Source organism: Buteo buteo, chromosome 4 (assembly GCF_964188355.1).
Source record: "Buteo buteo chromosome 4, bButBut1.hap1.1, whole genome shotgun sequence".
NCBI classification, from domain to species: Eukaryota; Metazoa; Chordata; class Aves; order Accipitriformes; family Accipitridae; genus Buteo; species Buteo buteo.
In genome coordinates, this window is record NC_134174.1 from 51,796,076 (window position 1) to 51,818,426 (window position 22,351).

A 22,351-nucleotide genomic window follows, 5' to 3' on the forward strand; every position below is an offset into this window, starting at 1 on the left:
TCTTCAGAGAGTGATGCAAGTCGCAGGAGAGCTGGGTCATCTTCACGAGATGCCAGAGACCAGTCTCTTTAAAGCAGCACATGCCACTTTGATAATCACCTTGCTGAGCTGGCCTGTCCCTCAGTGACTTTAAGTAAGTGAGGTGAGAAGGTGCATGTAGGTATGACCTCAAGTCATATGCTAAGACAAGTGGCATGAGGCATGACACAATTACTGCAGCTGTACAGAACCATGAATCTATCCCAATTTTCTTAGCAGCTGCTTGCTGCTTGAGGATCTGCTAAACTAGCTGGAGCTGCAAGTTTCTAGATGCTCATGTCCATGTTAGTATGCACTATGTGTGATTAACCAACCACACCAAGTCACCTCTGTAAGATGCTGAGATATTATGGTTATGGGAATAGTACAAATATCTTAATTGACGAGAGTTTCTACAGATTACTAAGATCCTTAAGGAGCATGTTAAGTATGACAAGAGCATAAGAGGGGATAGTATAAGGAGGAAGAGGTGGCTCATCAAAGGCGACACTGGTAAGTGCCTGCCCATTTGTGATCCCTGGCCTCTAAGAGCTTCCTGCTACTAACTACTATTCTCTTCTTAGAAGCAACTCTTTCTTGTGCCAACTGTTTCTGTTTCCTCTTCTACATCTGTGGAAGGAAGAAGGAAAGAAGTGGGCTTGCTAGGGACATCATACTGTCCATACATTGTCTCCAGGGAAAGATGGAAGATCAGGAACTCGTAGGATGAAAATACCTATGGCAATTCTTTTCAAAGCTGCTCCTCCACCCATGGTAATAATCCAAGTGTAGCTCTTCCCTCTCTGTCTTCCAAGCTGGCTCCTTGTAAGTGACTTTACTTCTTTAGTAAAATGTGCTACAATATTCTACTGCCCAATCCTCATTAATCTTACACATTGCCCTAGTACAACAGAGAGAGAGTAAGCTGTTGTTGAGATAACTGGCTTCCATTAGCAACCATGTGATTGGCAGGACGATAAAGTCTTTTCCCTTGCAGGTCAGCTGCTTTTTAAGAAGAGGGCAATCCTGCTGATCCATCTTTTAGCTACAGTCTCTCACTGAGTCCCAAATCTCCTGCCTTTTAGCTTTGATACGGTTCAAGCTTTTCCCCTTGTATCAGCCCCTACCTGTCATCAGCTCCTCTGTACCAAACAGCCAATATCAGGAGTTTGACCTCAGGGCACAGTCCGGGTGGGCAGGTAAAACCTGACCACTGGACCTACTTCCTTATCTTTCATATCCTGCAATTCATGAAGAAGTATCAAATTCAAACTAAAAACCAGAAGCCTGACCTTTTATAAGAACTTTCTGAAAAAGGCTCTGTTGCCTTTCTAAGTATTCTTGAAAAGAACTGTCATCCACCCTATTAAGATAGAAATGGATCACAAATAAGGAAGAGAGGGAAAAGACTGCAAATCCTTACTAAATGGTAAATGTTTTTGATGCATGCTTGCAATACCTTTTGGTGAGGCACATAAAATATAGTAAAAAACAAACCAAAACAAATATACTAGAACTGTTCTACATCTACAAGCTCCAGTTGCAGCCCAGTAAAGAGAGCTGCCCAGACTGTTGCTGTTTATAAAATTTCTAAAATCGATTAGATTCCTGTGGCATACAGAGCACCCTCTACAAAGTGTTACTTGCATTAAGAGATTTCTAAACATAAGTTGCTAACATAAACTGAGAGCTATCACAAGCACTATAATCCCTATTTATGTGACATGCTCGAGGGTTGGTGTTTAAAACATACAAAAATATTTATTTCCTGTAGCAAGTATGTACACACCCTGCCCTCCTGCATAGCTGGAAATCACGTTTTCCCTTGAAACAAACACAGGCTCTGCAAGGATTTATACCACTTAGGTGGATGACAGAAATGGTGCCAAAATCTCTCAACATCCTTTCCCTTCAACTAAACTGACTTAGTACAAATTGGAAAATGTTTAGTCACTTCTAACATTGATAATAAAAGGAGAATAAAAAAGATTCCAAAAGAGGAAGGCTGCTAGTCAAGGCAAGACTTGTGGTATTTGAAGTTTGGCAAAGTACATCTTTACATACTGAATTCTGGAACTCCTAATGTAGAACTATCACATGAACAAATCTTATGGCCATGATCTATATCCTCCTCATGTAGTCCACGCTTATCCCATTGTAGATATTTTTCATTGTTATATCACTGTAAGAATGTAACAGACAACTCTATCTTTGAACTTTTTCATTTAAAAAGACACTTTAATGATGTCCTTTCTAACTATTAGGAGAAACTGGAATACTTCTGCCTCACGAATTTTCCCTTCTGAAACGCCTTTTCATAATCTTGCTGTGAAAAACCTACTAAACTATTAAAAGCAAAAATATTCTTATTACATAGATAATTTGGTATGGAATTCTTTCTACATTTCTCTTTTTTTCTGATGACTTTGACAGGTTCATAATGGTGCTGAAAGACATCACCAACATCTGCAGAAAGCTAAAGACCCTCCATGTGCAGTTAATGATTCATTTCACTATTTAAATGACACTTATACTCGCAATTTTGTGAAGTAATAAATCCTTTCTAAAAGCTTACTTCAAGTATGAAAAGTTTTTGAAAATGAATTGCTATGGGTGGATATAGTGTCAGAATTTATAGAGAGCAGGGAATAGAAATAACTACATGAAATTAAAGTAAATAGATTTTAGTCTGGAAAAACCTTCCTTTTGGCAAGAACTGTGGAAAAGTGCTTCCAATATTAGGGCATTTAGAATTAAATTTGATATAGAATAAACATCCGCCAGTTGGAATAAAGCTGCTTTCTAAAAGTTTAAAAGAATTCTATGTAACAAATTAAGGAAAGGAAATGCTAAATAATACCATGCCCCATTCTGCTCTCCGGGGAGTAGTTTTGTAGACAGGAGGAATTGCTCAGAATGGAATCAGGCCAGCACACACCAGGGTAACATGTACACTGCTGCAAAAAGGCATCACAGGATCTTTACAAAATCATCGGGACCAAAATTCAGTCTCATATCCATGTAACAGTACCACCAGTAGCACAGTGCCCCCTAACAACACATTGGAGGAACAGTTTTATGCTAAATTACAGGGAATAGTGCCACTAATAACAGTTCAAATAACCGCTTTTCAAAACTAATTACATAGGAATGCAAAAACATGAAAGGTTCTTGAATTTAATAACTTCAGCAATGGTCAAAAGGGGAAATTAGTAGGATAAAAAACAACAACTAGTGTCTTACTTGTCTGAGGTCGATGAAAGCTAACTGCAGGGTGTCTCCCTGGAATCCTGGCACAGGCTCAGAACTAGCAAACACTGCAAAGAAAGGTTAAAAATATTACAGATGTAGATTTTAAAAAATCTAACAGAAAATCAGGCTCTCTGCAATATAAATGCTAGCTAGCATTAAAATGAAACTAGTTTGATAGAAATAGATTAAACTAATAACTCACAGTGATTAAAAACAAACAAACCAACAACTTTCCCATCTTTTTTCCAATAATCCCAAAGAACAATACCTTTAGGAGTATTATTAGGAATTTTGCTTAAAATTCTAACCCAGTAGTAATGCTGCAACCACAGAAACCAACATCTTTTTTTGGCCTGAGGTAAATGATTACTGAAGAATTTAGAAATAATACCAATTCCATGGCTGTCAACATATTTTCAAACAGCTGCTTTTGTTACAGCATCCATGCTATAAAAAACCCACCTCTAGCCAAACAGCACTAACAGACAAACACTAAGGTGGGAGTTAGTTTAATGTGTAGATGACAGGTGGAAAGCTCTACCTGCCAGTCAGAGCAGAGCTGAAATGCCTGTTCATGCCTTTTAGTCAGCTTATCAATAATGAACAACTGCTGGTTTTGAACCCAAAAACAGGCTGTCAAAATTGGAAGGCAAAACTATATTCAAAATAAAAAAATGGCAACACTTATGGTAATGAAAAAAAAGTCAGCTGTTTGTTTAAATTTGGAAACCATCAATAATTGTCAAACTTAAAAATAATATACTTTTTGTTGTTCTTATCCCAGTCCCATGTTAATAACAAAGACACTTGCAGAAGCACCCACTGCCTCATATCTCCACTCAAGTTAGACATCTTACTTCAAAAGAGCTTAAAAGAATTTTTCTTATGCTCTTCAGTTAGAGCTCTTAACAAAACAAAGTAGATATTACTGTAATAGTTTAGAGAGGTATCATCTGAGTCAGTGATAGGTAACATTTTTTTCCACGTTTGAGAAACAGGTCATTCAATGGTAGAGGAAACAGAACATATGTATCCAAAAAATTTCCAGATCCAGTGCTCAACTCTACTGTGCCACATGGACTCCTACTAACATTTAAAAGTAATACTAAATCCTTAATAGATTTTTTTTTTTAGTGACTAGCTAGAAAATTTGGATCAAGTGAAAGTAACATCCAGAAAGACACTGGTGTCTGAGCTAACATGATGGTAAAATAACAGGCTTAATCATTTACTTCTGAACGTATGGTTTCAACTTGAAGCAGACTAATGAATTCAGGTAGACTATTCACAAGTCTAAAAATTATTATATGGAATGTAATTGTAAATGAAAATAATAAAGATTCCTACTTAAGTGCTACAAGAAGCTACCAAGACCATCTCAGAATATCTAAGAATAGCTTAGTAATAGATGACTATAGTAGCAGAGTAGCAGCTTTACCAGTAGAGGTAGCATTTATTACTTGTATTACAGTAGTGCAAAAATTTTTATGGATGGTCATGTAATAGGAGAATGAATTAAACTGGAATATGACTTGATTCTTCATCAGCTGAAAGAATAAAAAATACCAATCAAATGCCCTAGGGAGAACACTGTAATGTCACAGACAAGTATTGGTAACAGTTGGCAAATGCTCACTGATTACTGTATTCAAGTCTGAATTCTAAATTGTCTGGGTTTCCTACTTTATAAGTAACACCAACTTTCCAGGGAGTTTTCAGGGAATTTCAATCTACCATAAAGATGCTTTTCAAATAAAAAAGAAGAAAGATAAAAAACAGTAGAAAAAGCATATCCTAACCCCAGCATTTTATAGAGAGAGTTTGCTTAATAATAAACTCTTTAAAAGCAGCAAAGACAAAACAGTTTGTACAACCACCAACCTGCAGAAGAGCAAAAGGATCTCCAGGCCTATGAAAGCACCCTTCTGAAAACCCTAGGCTAAAGAGTTGGGTGTCTCCATGGCTGTTTTCTGCAGGTATTTCACGGCCACTGGGACCACCCTTTCTTCAGGGACAGACAGGCCTATGATGCCGACCCCTGTGGTCAGCCAAACACAGCGTTTAAAATGGGAACTCCATACTATAGCACGGAATTCTTAGCAACGCCCCATAGCAAAGAGCTAAAAAGAGATACATGGGTTGTCAGCTATGGCAGCACACTAATAAGGAGGAGAAGTGTGATGGTCAGAAGGGGTCTTTTCTATATCCCCTAAACAAGGAAGGAGAACCTGTCCTATTCTTGAAAGATAAGGCCCATCTGTATCTGATCCTGTATAACTGTCCGTTCATACACAGTACGCTGAGACCAGCTTCCCCTGCTAGAATCTGAGCTCCTCCAGCCACTCTACAACGGTAGCACTGGGAGAAGGAAACTTTATGGCAAAGGAGTGGCTACAGAACTGAAAAGTGAACATAACTGAAAAGTGTGACCTGCCGCAAAACTTTTCAGTTAGCTGCTGGCACTTTATACTTCAGGAGGTACCTTCCTATAGTGGGATAATTTTACTTGCCACACGGCAAATATTTGCATCCTTTCTGCAGCTCATCAGGCTAAGGTAGTTTGGAATTTATGTTAATGCATTAAAAAATGCAGTATGATTTAGTTTCTCTACATAGTGCCTACTACCATTGTAGCTATAGAACAAGAAGCACAAAAGGTACCCAACTTAATTATTGTATAAGCTTTGTTCTCTTTAACTACAATTTTATATTATGAATGAATTTACAACACCAGGGACACCCATTAGAGCACAAGCATTTATTTTCACATTTGGGTCATTTTTGACAGGTGACTACAGTAGTATTTGTTTCATTATTACAATTTCATTAGTTCAAAGGGCAAAAAGATAATCTACTTATGGTAGCAGTCAGACAGTTCCCCCTCCGCCCTCAGCTCAGGGCTTTTAAGTTTTGTTAACAATTTTTCAAAGCTAATTAAATATTTTCTGCTGCACAGCATTTTAGGAAGATGTTATAAGAACAGGATTAAAATTCTTAATGTCTTTGTCCTAAGGGTTCTTTTCCAGATAGTAATGAAACATTGTCATATATACATCTTTTAAAATATCTACCCCCTACATTCATTTTAGGCTTAAAGAGGATTTGGAGGGGTAGAGGGCTGGTTGGTTGGTTGGTTCGTTATTTTAGTGTGCATAAGAGCATTCAGGAATTTTATAATATATGAGAATGAAATGCAAAGGTCACCATTAAACTGTCACATACAGGGGCAAACAACTGGCTGCTTAGCAGTTTGAATCAGAAACTTCAATGGTTTGGGAAAAATAAGCTGAAAATATGCATTACATGAATCTGGTATTCACAAGGTTTTTGTTAACATCTTCTTTCCCTGCACTTTGCTGATACTGTGTAGACCTTTTCTGTGTATATAGAACAGGATCTTTGCCACAATGTGTGCCCACAATATGTATAATCTCAAGGTGCTTCCTACAACAGCCAGTTTGGGAATTTACAGGAGGTAGGATCTAATGAAAAAAGCATGTAATAATACAAAAACAGGCTGAGAGGTAACACATACATGAGAATGGTAAATTTAAATATTGTAAAGATTACTTCAGTCCATTTTCTTTTTAATATGTTGCTTTAATCTTTTAATTACATTCTGTATGCAGGATATATGTGAATTGATATATATATGTTAATGGATATCTTATGAAAAAGGCTGTTTCTGCTAACATGGAGTTTAAGACATCTTTAACTGTAAATTGTACTGAACTTCTATGCACTTCTAGGTTTATTAACAGGTCTCTTCATTTTATTCTCTGAATGTTTTAGCCATCATCTGGTTGTGCCTCTCTGTTGGTCTGGGAATTCAGTACCTAATTCCTGACAAGTACTTCCGCTGCTCAATGGCAGAAATTAAAATCGGAGTCCAGACTTTGGATCAAAAGCTAAATTAGGATAGCTTTACTTCAGCCTTATTGCACTGATTCACAGGCAGGACAGCAAAGCTACAAATGTATTTTTAAAGGAAGAGTGGAGAATCAGTTGACTATCTCAGCAGCCCTCAGCCACTTTGCAGCCCTGTTGGATGCTCCAGCTGTTCAAACATGCCTGGAGGGGAAACTCGCTGAGGGAGCTGCCAGCTGGCTGGGCAGCAGCCCCCAGCCCTGCCCCCAGCACCAGCAAGATCTCGCTGCTTCCCCTCACTCCCATGCTGCCATATGTGACCAGCAGATGAAGGATGGTCTCAAGTGAGTTAAGTTAACCTGACTTCCCAGATGGGAGAGGAGGCAGGTAAAGTGAGGGGCCTTCAGAAGAGAATAGAGTGCCTTTTCAAGAAAAAACAGGATTTGGGTTCCTCAGCTTCTGGCATGCCCACCTGGAGATTACCTTCATGTACGCTCAACAGGGAGCACTTGGGTCACAATCTCTCTTGCTCTTGGATACTGCAGCTCTCCACACAGTGGGTGACAAAGCGGGGACTGGCAGGAAGCCCTATGTAGGGCTTGTTAAGAAGGTATATTGCATCCTGCTTTGCACTAATTCTCTGCTAACCCATGCTTATTTATAGGCAGGACCCAAAATATTTTCATCCTTGCACAGATTCCTGTCTGGGTGAAGAAGGATGCCCACTGAACCATACTTCCTTCTGCCAATTAATCCTGTCTCACAATTCACCTATCTTAAAACACAGAAATTATAAAAATTACATTTAACTCTTCCAGCAACTTGAATTTCTGACAAGTTCTAATTCCTTAACAAAAAGCTGATGTAAGGTATCTAGACCTGGATGGTGTCTCTGAAAAGCTCATTTTCTATTATGTACACGTTGCTTCTCAAAGTGAGATACAGCAACCCACATTTGAATTTCATCTTTAAGAAATAGCAAATGCCTTCCCTCCCCAACCCATTTCCCTCCTCAGGGCACTGAAATGTAATGTCCAAGCACAAGACTATTCTTCGGGTTTTATTCAATGGGATCTAGTATGTTCTATTTTTCTGAATACTGTTGTAAGAACCCCAATCATCCTAGTGGAAGATCACCACTGAGAAAGAATGGTGTAAAATACAGAGGTAAAACACTGCTCTAGGTTATAAAATATGTAGAGAGAGTGGAGAAACACTTCAATTAGAACAGGACAAACTGAAAGCTTTTGGAATGTTTGGAAGGAAAACAAAAAACTTATTAGAAGCAGAGCAAGATGATTGTAACTTTTTTTTTTTTAAATAAATCATCAGAGAAGACCACCTGACACTACTACTATTCTTGAGCAAAAGTACCAGATACTTCCAGATTTTCTGCTCTGCTTTTTAAAGTTAGGTACTTTGCATAGAAATGCAGCGCAGGATAATGAAATCCCGTATTTCACCCCATAATCACCTCCTTTGCTCCCACCTTCCTTTCTTGGAAGTCCACTTACCATTCTACCTATTGCTGGGACTAAGAACTTCAGCATTTACTGACTTTAATAGATTGCTGCTCATTAACAGATTCTTGGGTTGTTAGTTGGACTGTTGATTGCTTTTTAATGGAAAAGAAAAAAATCTGCCAAGTAATCACATTTTCCTGCTTTTATTTAGATCTCCAGTTCATATTAGAAAGAATAAAAATGTAGTGTTAAAGATCAGAATAAATATCTAGAATATTGCCAAGAATTTTTAAAAATATATCTTCAGATATTCATAACTTTCTACATCTCACGTAACTTCTTAGTTCAAAATGCATCTGAGTATACTCCATTGTGCCTGTAAGTAAAATGTCAAACCTGTGTATGCAATACAGTAGGAAACTACTCAACAGTTGTGAATTATTTGCACACTCTAAGCACTAATTGAAATGTCACTGTCGTATCCATTAATCCCAAAGTGTCAAAGAATAAAGCTGGGGGAGGGTGATGAGCAAGAACATAAATCACAGGCATCACAGTGAAGCCTGGAATGTGCCTGTGATGGACCTTATGAATGAAACCACAACAGCAAAGAAGTCTAGGCAAAATCTTGTGTCGATCCTTTATTCCACAGATTGTAAGATGTCATTTGTTGCAACATACTATTCTGACAAGCTTCCATAATTATATTTAAACTACTCAAAGCGCTTCTGTGGAAAACCAATTTTTTTCTAAGGTGCTTTAAAAGTTTTGCAGAAAGGAAGAATTAAAGTTTACTCTATTCGCATCTGCACAGCCCATGCTAGAAGTTACGCAATGGTGGAAAGAATGCATTTTTCAGTCTACGTTACTAGTTTTCTGAAATTTTCTCATTTTGGCCCAAGGTTTCCCATGTCCCATCCATGCCATATGCTCAGTATAAAAGCTACATGTAACAAAACACATTGTCTTAAGGTTATATTTCAATCTTAAAATAATGAATTTTTTATTTAATCTAACATGATAACCTCTACTAAGATCTCTTCACTGATTGAAATTTCAACTCTGCAGCAACCAAGGATGGTAGAAAGAGTGGTAATAGAAATTAGGATGGTACATAACAGGGCAGAGGGTGAGAAGAAAAAGGTCTGAGAACAACTCAGAGACAGACGACAGCTGGACTTGTTGGGACTTCTCATTACTTTGCTGTAAACATACTGTTCATACTGTGAAAGTCACCTGCAAGGCATGCATTTTATCCCCTGTACTACTAGAAATCCCCGAGTGAAACAGTGAATTGGTTAATCTATAAAAGTAGTGAAGTACTGTGTTGTTCACAGATGGTATTTTAAATATGAGAAACAGAATAATACTGTAGTGGGCAAGCTTTCTTCACTGTTACACTATTTGTTCAGAAGGCAGATAACTGTTTATTAGGTGCACCAATTCAGCTTGTCTAGACGAATGATTATGGTGTCAGTATTACGAATACTATGGAATTTCTGTTTTTACAACTGGAATCTTTTTTACATCTAGGAGACTACACAAATGCACATACACATACCCCTGCCCATCTGCCTGAAAAGAACACTATTAAATTTGCAACATCAGGCACACTAGAAGTAAAAAAAAAAAGTCAAACCATTATCTGTTTGGCCAACTTGTGCAATCACGAGACAAACTTTAATGTCATGATCACCAATATTTTTTCAATTGGACCCTGATAATCCTGTCAGTTCATTCCACACACTGAAAGGCCTTAAGGCTGTATAATAAAGGACTGTCAGAAAGATGCTTGGTCTACCTGTTACAGAGTTTAACTGGAATGTAACAAGTAAGGCAGTAGAAGGAAAGACAAGCATATGGTTAAAATGTCAAAAATGCCCCTTAACTCTGTCCCTGGACTCCCATAAGAACCCTTTGTGATGCTAACTAAATTGCTTGAAATCAGATTTCCAGTTTCCCATAGGTGGCTGCTAACTGAGTAGTCATCAATTTTTTCACGTGTCCAAACTATAAACCTCAGGATACAACTTGCAGAACTGCCCCATTTTATAGCTGTCATCAAAATCATTGAGATCCATGCTTCAAACACGTAAGAGGAAAGATACTTCGAAAAAACAGAGCACAAGAAACTAAAAATATGCATTGAAAAAACCACTAGTGAGCCTTTTCACTGTATCTCAGTCATCAACTATAAAACCAGACCTAAAACCTATTCATAAGACAACGATGTTATCAAGTAAATTCCTTCATACAGATTAACAGCTCACCCTCAGCAGTGAGCTCCATGCAAAACATGAGGAAATTAATGCTGCCTTTAGCACTGGATTGAACTAGTTTTATAAAATAATTCTGATGCCGTATTTTGAACAGTGAGAATTAAAAAACATCTGATGTTTACTAAAGGAGTACTATTATTCTGCACAGTGAGTAATGTAGTAGTAGTAGTCGTCGTCATCGTAGTAGGGAGGAAACCCTATGTAACAGCACATTAAAATCTGTATCATAATAAATAAACTCAAGAGGGAAAATTAAAATTTCACAGACATTTGACCTTTTTTTCCTCAACTATAAAAGCACAACTTTTATGTAGTGGTTTTGGGCAATTTTGTACTACACTATAGTCTTTTTACTGGATATAGCAATTATGATCCCATTAGCAGTGACAACAGATGTATGTTTCAATGAGATACTTCAGCTAAAAAAAAAATTTTCATAAAAAAATTTCCCAGAAAAGTCAACATAACGTTGATAAATACTTTTACAAGAAGCTGTACCATAGTAATTTTTGTTTAAAAGACAAAGCTTAGTGAATTATGGAAAAAGATCACTATATGGATTACATTACAGAACTTTTTTGCAGTGTTAAGACAGATATAGATAGAAATTCCAGAAGATCTACTTACATTCACACTGTATCACATCTAAATTAAACTGCTGAATTGCTCCCATGCTTATTTGTTTTAATTCACTGTCCAGTAGCATCTGCATTAGGGATGTTGAAAGATGCTGGCAGGCTGACATGCAAGCTGTCTGGGCCACTTTTCCCTAGTAGAAAGAGCAACAGGTTTTAAGATAGAAGCAAATGATAAGTCACTAAAGAGCTGATTATCTGATTTGACTTTAATATACACTCAAAGTCTTAATGAGGCAGGACTTAGATTAGAAAGAGAAAGATCACACTTGGTGTTATTGCTTTGACCTGTTAGCTTTGTTTCTATTAAATCAATCAGGGAACTAAATTAAATATATGTTAAAGCAATTATGGATATTTCTTCTAGAAATCAAACAGTCTTCATGAACACAAGGACATTTCCAAAATAATAACAATATAAATTGCTGAGGCATATGAACAGCTTTGAGGATTTTTTTTTTTTTTTACCCAAACAAAATGAAAGGAAGAATGTAATGAAAATCAACATGCTGCATGTTTTTCACAATAGTCAGTTAAAAAAACCCCAAACTTTATATAAACCAAACCCATTGCTTTCAGTCGGGGCATTTCTCATAACAGCTTGCACTTATTATTGGCACTTTGATTGTTCGAATTCCATCTCAAACCTTGTTGCTAAATTATTTAAAATATTCATGCTTATCCATCATCTTTTCAGGTGCTTAATAAATCAGTGCTGTCAGTAATCAACTACTTACAAAATGAAATGTAGCCCTCTGCTGTACAAAATAGAAATAATTTGCCAACCACAGTCTAGTTAGTAACATCTCTTTACAATGTATATGTAATTGAGACAAATGATTTTCCAAACATAAGACCAAAAAACAAACTACAAAATCAGACATTAATGTGATAAATTATTAAAAATTTAGTACAGAAAAATTGAAAGATATGAAAATTCTACCTTAGAATTAAGAAAACCAATTAAGATCAGATAGCCAATCAGATGGCACCGTTCTATTCATAGCACTGCAATCTTTTAGAGCAGAGTGATCTTGACTTTCAAATGCAATTATATGAATCTCTGTAGTTTAATGTACTTAAACCATGCTTCTCAACTGACATCTATGTTACAATACATATTGAAACAAAGGTAAATATTAACATGCTTCCACAAAAGAAACCATAATTACATAATACACCTACTGGAGCACACACTACTATCGTTTTACTTATATCCATCAGTAAAGTGATGACACCTATTTCTCTAAAGCAATGGTTCCCCAGCTGTTTTCTGCAAAGTCAGGTTGATCAATTCACTGTTGACTCACAGAAACACACATAAGCAATGAAAAATGATAAGGATAGACAGCAGTTCACTGTCCCAAAAAGTTTGGAAAGTTATGCTCCAACATCTGAAAAGCCAGATCTTGTCCTTAATAAGACAACTTGCTCGTATCATTGAATTTTCATATATACATATAACAGAAAGCAAATTTGGCCCTAAATATTTTGTACTTTAAAAATCCATTCTTTGTTAAAACATAATTAAAATGTAGACAATACAATGGAAAGCATTCACTCTCCTCAGGTGTCACAGTGAAACATTAAATGGCTTTTGCTAATAACTCTTTAGCATTAGGACACCTTGAACTGTTAGGAGCTTTATATCTGGAATGAGATGTCAGTTTCTTAATTGAAAAATCTCAGAAAAGCAAGTAACATTTTTGACCAAAATAGATGAACTGACAACGAAGAATGTAAGAAACAATGCAAGAACGGCATGCTTAAAAGTCTCCCAAACCCAATGGTAATTACACTGGGAGACATGCAGGTCTATTCCCCAAGCAAAACAATATCAATATGAATGGAAAAAAAAAAAAGAAAAGAGGAAAAAAAGGGGAAAAAAGGAGGTGAGAAAGGGAATCAGTGTACCACAGTTCATTTAATTACAGTGTAGTAGGTTTGAAATACTTAATGGAAATGTCATTTTGATTTAATGGAACATCTAGTGCATCTCTGTTTAACGTACTGCTCCATCAAATCAGCTCCATGTCCTATTTATGCTGCCACTATAATGTAATAAAAGTTGAACCAGATTAATAGGTTGTCAAGAAAAATTCTAACATTCAATTTATTTTATACGCAAACAATGTGTACTCCTCTTATTTTAAATAAAAGAATTTTGTATTTCTAACAAGCATATGTAGTTAATTGTTACAGGCTGGCAAATATCAATAGTACTGGAGCACAAGATAATGGTTACAATACAGAAATGACATGGTAAAAGCCACTTGGACTTTAAATAAGTATCAATACATGTATGTTTAATGTTTATTTTAAAATTTCATAAAATGGAAACATCCTAACATTTAAATTATTTCCAACTATGTAACTTGAACTACAGGCTTATTGTTCATGTGACATATCAACAAATAATAGAAGTTTACTATACACAGTTTATGCTTACTCAATACAATCACTTGATTTTCTTAAATCTGGAGAAAAAATGAAGCTATGTATATCAATCAAAATGCTGAATTCTAACTGAGAGAAATGTGAACTTTACTGTTCTCCTCTTCAAAATTCAGTGCTTCCCAGTTCAAAATACGTTGGATGTATGATATTGAGAAAAGAGTGGAATTCAAATTTGTGTTTGACAACTGAGATCTAGTTAAACATCTATCTCCAAATTTCCACCATCCACCAATTAATCAATTCCTTGCCATTTTTTCATAATGCATTTTGAAGAGGAAATTTAAGGATTCATGAACATAGCAATAACATATTTCTTTTCCAGAATTAAACAAATCTCAGTTTTAAAACATTCCTAATGTAATGTCAGTTTGTTGGGGTTTTTTTAATTACTATTATTATAATTTTTTAAAGGACAGTGGCCATGGTTACTGTATCTAGCAATTAAATACCTATATTCAATAGCATGCAGAGATTCAGCAGTCTTCTCACATTCGCTTGAGTTTGCCTCCCATATCTCCGCTGCGCCTATGCTAATTGCTGCTATCTACAAAACCTATTCTTCCACTCCACCAATGTAAAGTTTAGGAAACAAGGACCCTATTCTATAAGCAAAAACACCTGCTAACAGTGTTAAAGGCAACTGTTTTTTCACCCAGCCTTCACATTTTGCTGAAATACAAGTTTGCAAAAAGAAAAAACCTTTAGACAAACTTCTTATATTTCAAAGGAGCTTGTAAAGAGAATCTGCTGACATATTAAATCCTTTTTTATAGGACCCAAAAAGCTTTTCTCCTAAGAACAATTGCAGTAAAGAGACATTTGGCTCCTAGGAAATTCCCAAAGGGTCAGCCATATGCATCCTTCCATGGCACCTTCGTGGTACTGCTTTCTAAGACCCATGCTAGCTGTCTCAAAAGCAGCTTTCATCATTCACTATGGTGTCAGTCAATATGATTTATGGACTGCATTCAACAAAGTCAAAGCATATAGAATGAGAAATATGACTACAATCTGCTAATTTGTTTTGTATTGAGCCACTTAGGAGTCAAAGACCTGATGTCAGGCTGAGACCAGCAACACAATTAACCAGCCAGTGACAGATTCATCCATCCTCCCTGCCAGGTTGTGCCAATCAAAGACAGCATGAAGCAGCATTTGGACAAATCAGTAAGAAAACCCATTCTCTAAGTAGCCCATGGAGGCTGTTGATTGACAGTTTTTGAATATAGCTGCAGAAAACAACCACCCCTTCACCCTCACTGCAAGCTGTGAAATTAGGCTTTTGCTGCCAATCACAGAAACAATAAAATAACACAAACTGCCACCCTCAGCATAAAAGAAATAACAAAACTTATCTGTTAAATCTAAGAAGTTAAGCTGAAGAATTAATTTAACAACATGAAATGACATAATGAAAAATTTTCTGAAAATGCAAAGAAACTAAACATACAGATTTTATCAGTCATAATAACTAAAGCATTGTATTACTTAACATCAGCACTAAAATCCAACTTTTGAACTATTGATAAAATACAAGTATACTAAAAAACACTAATGGAATTTTTAAGAATCAATTTTACTTCCAGTCTCTGCCTCAAATTCTACTGAAATAATAAAAAATACCTACTTGAAAGTAATTTGTAACTGTTACTTTTCAATAGTCATTCTTTACCAAAGAGTTGTCCAATACTAACTTTGTACTGACAAAGCACATATCTAGAACAAAATTTCAGCTAATTCTAAACTTCAGTTAAAAACACTTACATGGACACCCTCTATAATTTCATATTAACTGATCTGAAAATAAAAAGTACGATTTTTCTTTAACTATTCAAAATAAAAACTAAAAAAATGCAGGTCCTTAATAACAAATTTGAATATCCAATTGATTTAATGAGATTAATAGCTGTATAATGAATTTTTAATTTGCATTTTGATTCTAAATATCTAATGGCACTATAAACTGCAATACGAACTTAAAACAGGCTGTAGAAGAACCTGAAAACAGCATTAATCTCAAAAGACTAAATTCTTGCGACTTTAGAAAACAGAACCATTCAAAACTGTATGACTCTCACATTATAACCTTCCAAAAGCAACGCAGCATCTGTGCTCTGCATTGCTGAAATTCTGCTAGTGCTCGGTTATGACATAACCAGCACACTGACACCTATTCAACATTAACAGGAAGTATTTCTACACAAAGTTTTCAATATTCATAGTGCTCATGACACCTATCAGCTTGACAGTTCAACATGAGGCTGAGTATTCAAATCATAGAAATGTTCACTGGAATGAACCACCAATGTCATCTAGTCCAACCCCCTACTTGGAGTAGGACTATTGCCAACACTAGTTCAGGTCCTTTGTCCTTTTTTCTGGCTGAGCCTTCAAAACAACTGAGGATGGGAATTCAACAGCCCCTCTAGGCAACCTCTTCCAACACCACACTACTCTCTTCGTGCAAACTTCTTCCCTAATGTCAAAGCTTCACCTCCCAAGCTTCTACCTGTGATCATACCCACATGTGAAATTGTCAGTCCTACCAGGAAGAGTTTGGCTCCATCACCTTTGTATCTGTTCTTCAAGCGGTTGTAGGCTGCCACTAGATCTCTCCTGAGCCTTCTCTTTAACAACCCTAAACCTCCATTTGTAACTCATGTGCTCTAGGCTCCTAACAACTTGAAAGCCCAATGCTAGATCCTCTCTCCAGATCCACAGAGCTACTACTCAGGCAATTGCTCTCCAGATTGTAGCAATGAACGCGGTTATTCCCACACTATGTACTCCAAGTCCCTTACTCTTCTGTTCACTTAAACAGTGAACATCACAGTATAGATTTGCTGCTGTACGCTGCTTAAGTGAACATGATTCAACCACATTATTAGAAAAAAATCAGTAAAAGTAAGTTCAGAAATTCAGTATTCAGAAGCCGCTCTTAACAGAATAATATTATTTTCATCACTTTCATTATCATGGAAATGCTTATGCCAAATCAAAATAAACTCCTGATACAAAAATTGATGAGCTGAAAATAATCAAGGCTTGGAAGAGTTCTTAAACGCAATCCATCATCTTCTTAAAAAAAAAAAAAAAAAAAATTGAGCACACACATTCCCTTGACCCCAGGCAGATGTAGCAGAGAAATGATGGAACTTTCACTGATTCTTTATTCTGTTATACCACTCTACCCTCATTCTGCATTCATGTCTCATAGCTGCATTTTGATAACTGACCTCTCTTCCAAAAGGTCTCAGTCTCCTCTAAATTATCTCATTTGGGATGCAAGGCATACCCCACCAACGTTCTGCAAGGCTCTTAGGGCTCCTGCTGTCTCATCGTACGAAAGCCCAAAGTTAGTCATTAATTTGATCCCTGCATGCAACCACACAAGGTACGCAGCAAGTCATCAGCAAAATAGAAGGGTCTTTTTATTAAATGATTAAAAATTGAAGCAATAAGCCTGCAGGCAGTTCATAGTTTTTCAGTTCACATGCTTTTTCTTCATCTTGCATCTACTTACCGACATAGCTGCATGGTCATTGTTGTTATTCTGAGAAGGAAACCAGTAAGGCAATCAAAACAAAAAAATTTAAGATGTACTGTCAACATCAAAAAAAATAAAAGGAAAAAAAAAGAAAAAAAATTGGTAGCAATAAAAGGTAAGGAAAAGCTTCCAAAAAGAACAATTACAGCTACATTAATTCCTTTTTTTTTTTTAAACCTGTGAACTTATATAGTATTTTGTTGAGGCATAACAAAGAGATTATAATTGAAATAATACTAATTTGGCAATAAAATGTTTTTCTGTAATCAGGAACTGTATGCCAAAATATCAAAGTAGCAAACTTCAAATGATGAAGCGTCTGTTGATATGCCTTTCCAGAAAGTTTTCATGATAAGAAATAATATAATCCAAAACACTTAGGTTAAAAAATAAATGCCATGTTTACCATCTTGGCTTATAGAGGCCATCTGTATGTCATTAACATATTTTGTTCAAGCAAGACTTAGAATGGCTCAGGACAGTAAGAATCTAAATGTAACACAATGCATTAATAAATTTTAACATAAATCTAATGGTAATATAACTGCAGGGTGGAATAAAGCTATTTTCTTTTCCAAAACTGCTTATTAAGTACACTAAACAAACACAGAGGAGAAAACTAAGATGCAAAACTTCAGAGAAAAAAAAAAGTTTCAGAGACGGAAGACATTTCCAATGATTCAATAGAGATATCAGACCCCAACTAAGTTGTGCCAGGTTCAGTAAAACTGAGATCATGGTCTACCTGATTTAGATCTCTAATGTTCCAATTAAAATAATACAAACTGCATAAAACAGATCTGTAATGTGAGATGTATTTTTTAAAAGTTATGACTACATTGGTACAGAAATAATTCAGTATAGCCCCACATGGAAGCACAAAAGGAGACAGATCCCTGTGCATTTACACAACTTACACAGACAGCTAAAATAAAACAAGACTAATGACAGGAACTCAACGACTGCATCAAAAAATTGTTAAAGAACATACCATAACACTTCTGCAGGAAGACTAGAGTTTGAAACAATATCAAAGAGAAAGTCAGCGACCCTTGAACAAGACTATGGAGAACTAGTGTGGCCAACTAGTGCCCCTAGCCCTAAGCAAAATGCCCTCTAACATCGGATACGCTAAGGTAGGAAGAGAAGAGACTCCTCTACTTGTCCTGCTCTTTTCCTTACTACAATTACGGCCAGTGGCTAGGACTTTAGTTCCTTGATTTCTAATTACAGAAAAGGTTCTGAGAAACTATTTTGAGTAGTGGAATGTTTCTGCCAGCCATACAAAAATTATTATGGAAATAACACTGTGACATTAATGGAATAATCCATTAATGTAAATGAATACTAAAATGATTCCAAATCTTAACTATGGCATATGAGAATCTAGCTTAGTTTAGCATGCCAAAGCATTTACTATTTTAATGAGTTATGGAACCTAGTTCTGGGCTTATCTTTGAAAATGCTTTTACTATAAATTTTCTCCTAATGAAAATACCTTACAATTGCAAATCTAACCAGAATCATCATAATGAAGCTGTATACACACTTTCACATAACCTTCACAGCTCATGCGCAGCAACATTCATAGGACTGTGTTTCTACAATTGGCCAAGCCAGAATAAGGGAGCGATACAGAGGACAAGTCAAAAATGACAAGAACCCTCTTGCCAGACCAGACTAGTCATCCATATAGTTCTACATCCTGCCTGTTAACTGACCAGAGTTTGAAATTACCAAATAACCTCTTCATAAGAACTAGCTTTCTCCAAAGGTTGACTTGTGCCCCCAGGCACGTATTTCTATTCCTTTCACACTTTTCAAGTCTTAATGCCACAGCTGCTTCTTTCCATCCCTCTTAACACATGACTTTGTTCTGTCTGTGGCTCATTTCCAAAACGCTATATCGCAACATACATTCATGACAGACTTCTGCACATCCTTCACTAGAAGTTGCACATCCCTTAACTGCTATATGCATATGACCACTGAGGAGCAGTGGCATTGGTTCACACTGCTTTGTATGTTAAGTTACAATGAATTTAACTATCTAACAAACTTACTATTCTTTATCAAAAAATGCTCAACTGATTTGGCACAGAAGCACGTCTCACACGTCACATTCACATCAATAAATATGTGATACATTTTGAGCAGGTTATGTCTTTGAGTCAGTAAAAAAAAAGGCGACTGGAGAATCACAGCCCCTTCACATGTGATTTTGAAGACCAGATAAGCCCACTATGCCAGCAACTTCAACACCTTGCTGTGCACATACAGAAATTATCTTTTACTTCCAGTCTGGAGCCTCAAAACATTCTATGCATTGAGGACTTATTCTTTATGGGCACTGCATGTGGGTAAAGCACTCAGACATCAGTGTGACAGTAGCAACCAAGGACAAGCTGATGAAAAGCAGATGTAGCTTGAAAGATTTATTGAAGTTACTCCAGACCTATAAAGGTATAAACTAGTACGATGATAAAACAAACTAGAAACAGTCTTTTTTGTCTTAAAGCAAGGGGAAATCAGACAACAGAATGTAACGATTAGTACATAAAACAGGTTAACAGTACCCTTTTACCCAGGACAAAATAACACAGAATATATTTGAATATGAACAAGGATTCATTTCAATGAAGCTCAGTTAACTAGAATCAAATGACTTTTTATGATCAAAACTATTTAGCTAAAAACAACCTTGGAGAATCCAAGACCTCCATAAACTTATACATAAATGCAAGCTTTGCACCAATTTTGCACTGTTTGAACCAATGCATGTGTACACAGAACCAACATAGTTAATTAAAAAGGCCATCTGTTGCTCTAGAAAACTGCTGAGTTCTTACACTATTTGTAAATTAGCTGTTGTTAATAATATTACTAAAGTATTTGAAAGTATTTTCTAAGTATTACCATGGGTAAGCATCATCAAGATACTGAAACACATCTAAAAAATACATCTGTACTGAAAAAAATTTAAAAATACATCTGCCAGCATGTGCACAATTCAAAAATCACATCTATCTTCAAAATCTTAGTATTTTAAAATAAAATAATGCTCCAATAGTTTGAAATTAAACTTAATTTTGAACACTTACAGGTAAATGAGTAAAAACTTGAAATGTGCTTCTTAAAAAGTTAATAAGGTCCATTAAGTATCCACTGGCTCTTCCATCCGATTCAGACATTGTCCAATCATAATCAGCAATCTGAATAAATTCATCTATTTTTTGGTTAAGTTTTGTGTATATTTCTCCTTCTGCAGCATGCCTTGCATCCTGAAAAAAAATCATGTGCAATTGTTAGAATTCTAAAATATTATTAGAATGCAGACAAAATTACATTCATCAACAAAACTGAAGTCTTGTGTTTTTCTTAGATTCAAAAAAATATTTCATTTAAATCAATATTTTAACTTCTGTCTTACAAGAAGTCTGAGGCTGTGGTTTTTAATATACTCCCATAATACATACTATAAGAGTGTTTATAACAGAATATGCCTACAGAATAATCTAAGTTCTCAGAGACAAATGAAATGAATTTGAATTTGGAAACAAAGCAATTGCTTCACTCTCTTCACAACAATCACCTTTAATTCAGCCTTACAAATTTATCAACCCCAACACAAAGTTTATTTGCCCTCTTTTACAAAGAAAATAATAAAAGAACCTAATTATTTTATATGTTATGGCTAGAGGTCCAGCAATCATATGATTTTTATGTAATTAATGTCTTAAATCTGCATATCTGAAGAATACTCATAATTTTTCATCCTCCTTTAAATATCCTGACCATCACACACCATGATTCAGGGCATTCCCCTACTTTCTCCCACCTCTACTTTTTGTTCTGCCACCACCCAGATTCTCCTCTTTGGAACAGTAAAGTCTAGCATTTACTGTGAAGTGAGGTTATGATGCTAACTATCTGCCTTATCTGTTTAGGGGACATCCTCATAGATGCAATGGGATCTATGTACAGATGCTGGATAAGGTGTGTTTTGCTGGTGCTTTTGCCAGCCTGGAGTTTAAAGATACTTGATAAATTCTATGTTCTAATTTGGGCTCAACATGAAACTTTCTTCACTGATCTTGCAGAAAAATTCAAGACAGATATTTGAATTAAGTGAACTGGTCAGCTGCTGAAGTTTTTTAGAGAGTAAAAACAGGCTGGATATACCGGAGCAACATAAAGTGGATGAAATTCCCATTGCTAGTTTCCTCTGGGAGAAAACAAACCAAAACCATGGCACTTCAGAAAGCTGTAAGTAAGAAAGGCAAGAAGAAGAAAGAAAAAAAAAATCAAAATTATCTGAGCTCAAAGGTGGTGTCACATTGAATGTGTCAAATGCACTCTTCAGTAAGGCCCCAGGCCATGAGGCACTTCAGGAGGAAGCAAGAAAGCATGTGGCCCTACCATGCATAAATATCAAAGTACGATTCCCTAAAATTAGCATTTTTGCTGCCAAGGCAACTTGTAAAAGTCTCCACTGAACAGCTCTCCCAATCCAACACACAAGAATCTGGCAACCTGTTAACATGTCAAATAAAGGAATATGCTGACATCCACAATTTTGTAGATGGCTATGACAATAAAAGCTTCAATTAAAGTCAAGTCTATATTTAAAGTTTCTAATTAACAATGAGACCTCAGTTTCAACAATCTATAATGATGGGACTTGCAAATGTATCTGCTTAGGTTTAGTGCAATTGCTTGGATTTTTTGTTGGTTTGGGTTTGGGGTTTTTTTTTGTTTAAAAACTAAGTCATTATGGAGTGGTTGTATCACAGAATATACCCCCCTTAATCCAGGAGGAAATAGTTAGTGACG

At 36.0% G+C, this 22,351-nt stretch overlaps 1 protein-coding gene across 4 annotated transcripts in view; it reads right to left on the reverse strand.

The window, feature by feature from the left end:
- The window catches only part of EXOC6 (exocyst complex component 6), a 97,469-nt gene that overhangs the window by 22,510 nt on the left and 52,608 nt on the right, over positions 1–22,351 (reverse strand). For 3 of the 4 annotated variants that reach the window (XM_075026086.1, XM_075026088.1, XM_075026087.1), the window contains exons 18-20: positions 20,620–20,799; positions 11,507–11,648; positions 3,262–3,335 (exon numbers count right to left, since the gene is read on the reverse strand). In XM_075026086.1, coding sequence (XP_074882187.1) covers positions 3,262–3,335; positions 11,507–11,648; positions 20,620–20,799 — 396 coding nt within the window. Of the gene's footprint in view, positions 1–3,261; positions 3,336–11,506; positions 11,649–17,494; positions 17,525–20,619; positions 20,800–22,351 lie in introns of all 4 variants that reach the window. The other variant, XM_075026084.1, reaches the window with a different exon arrangement.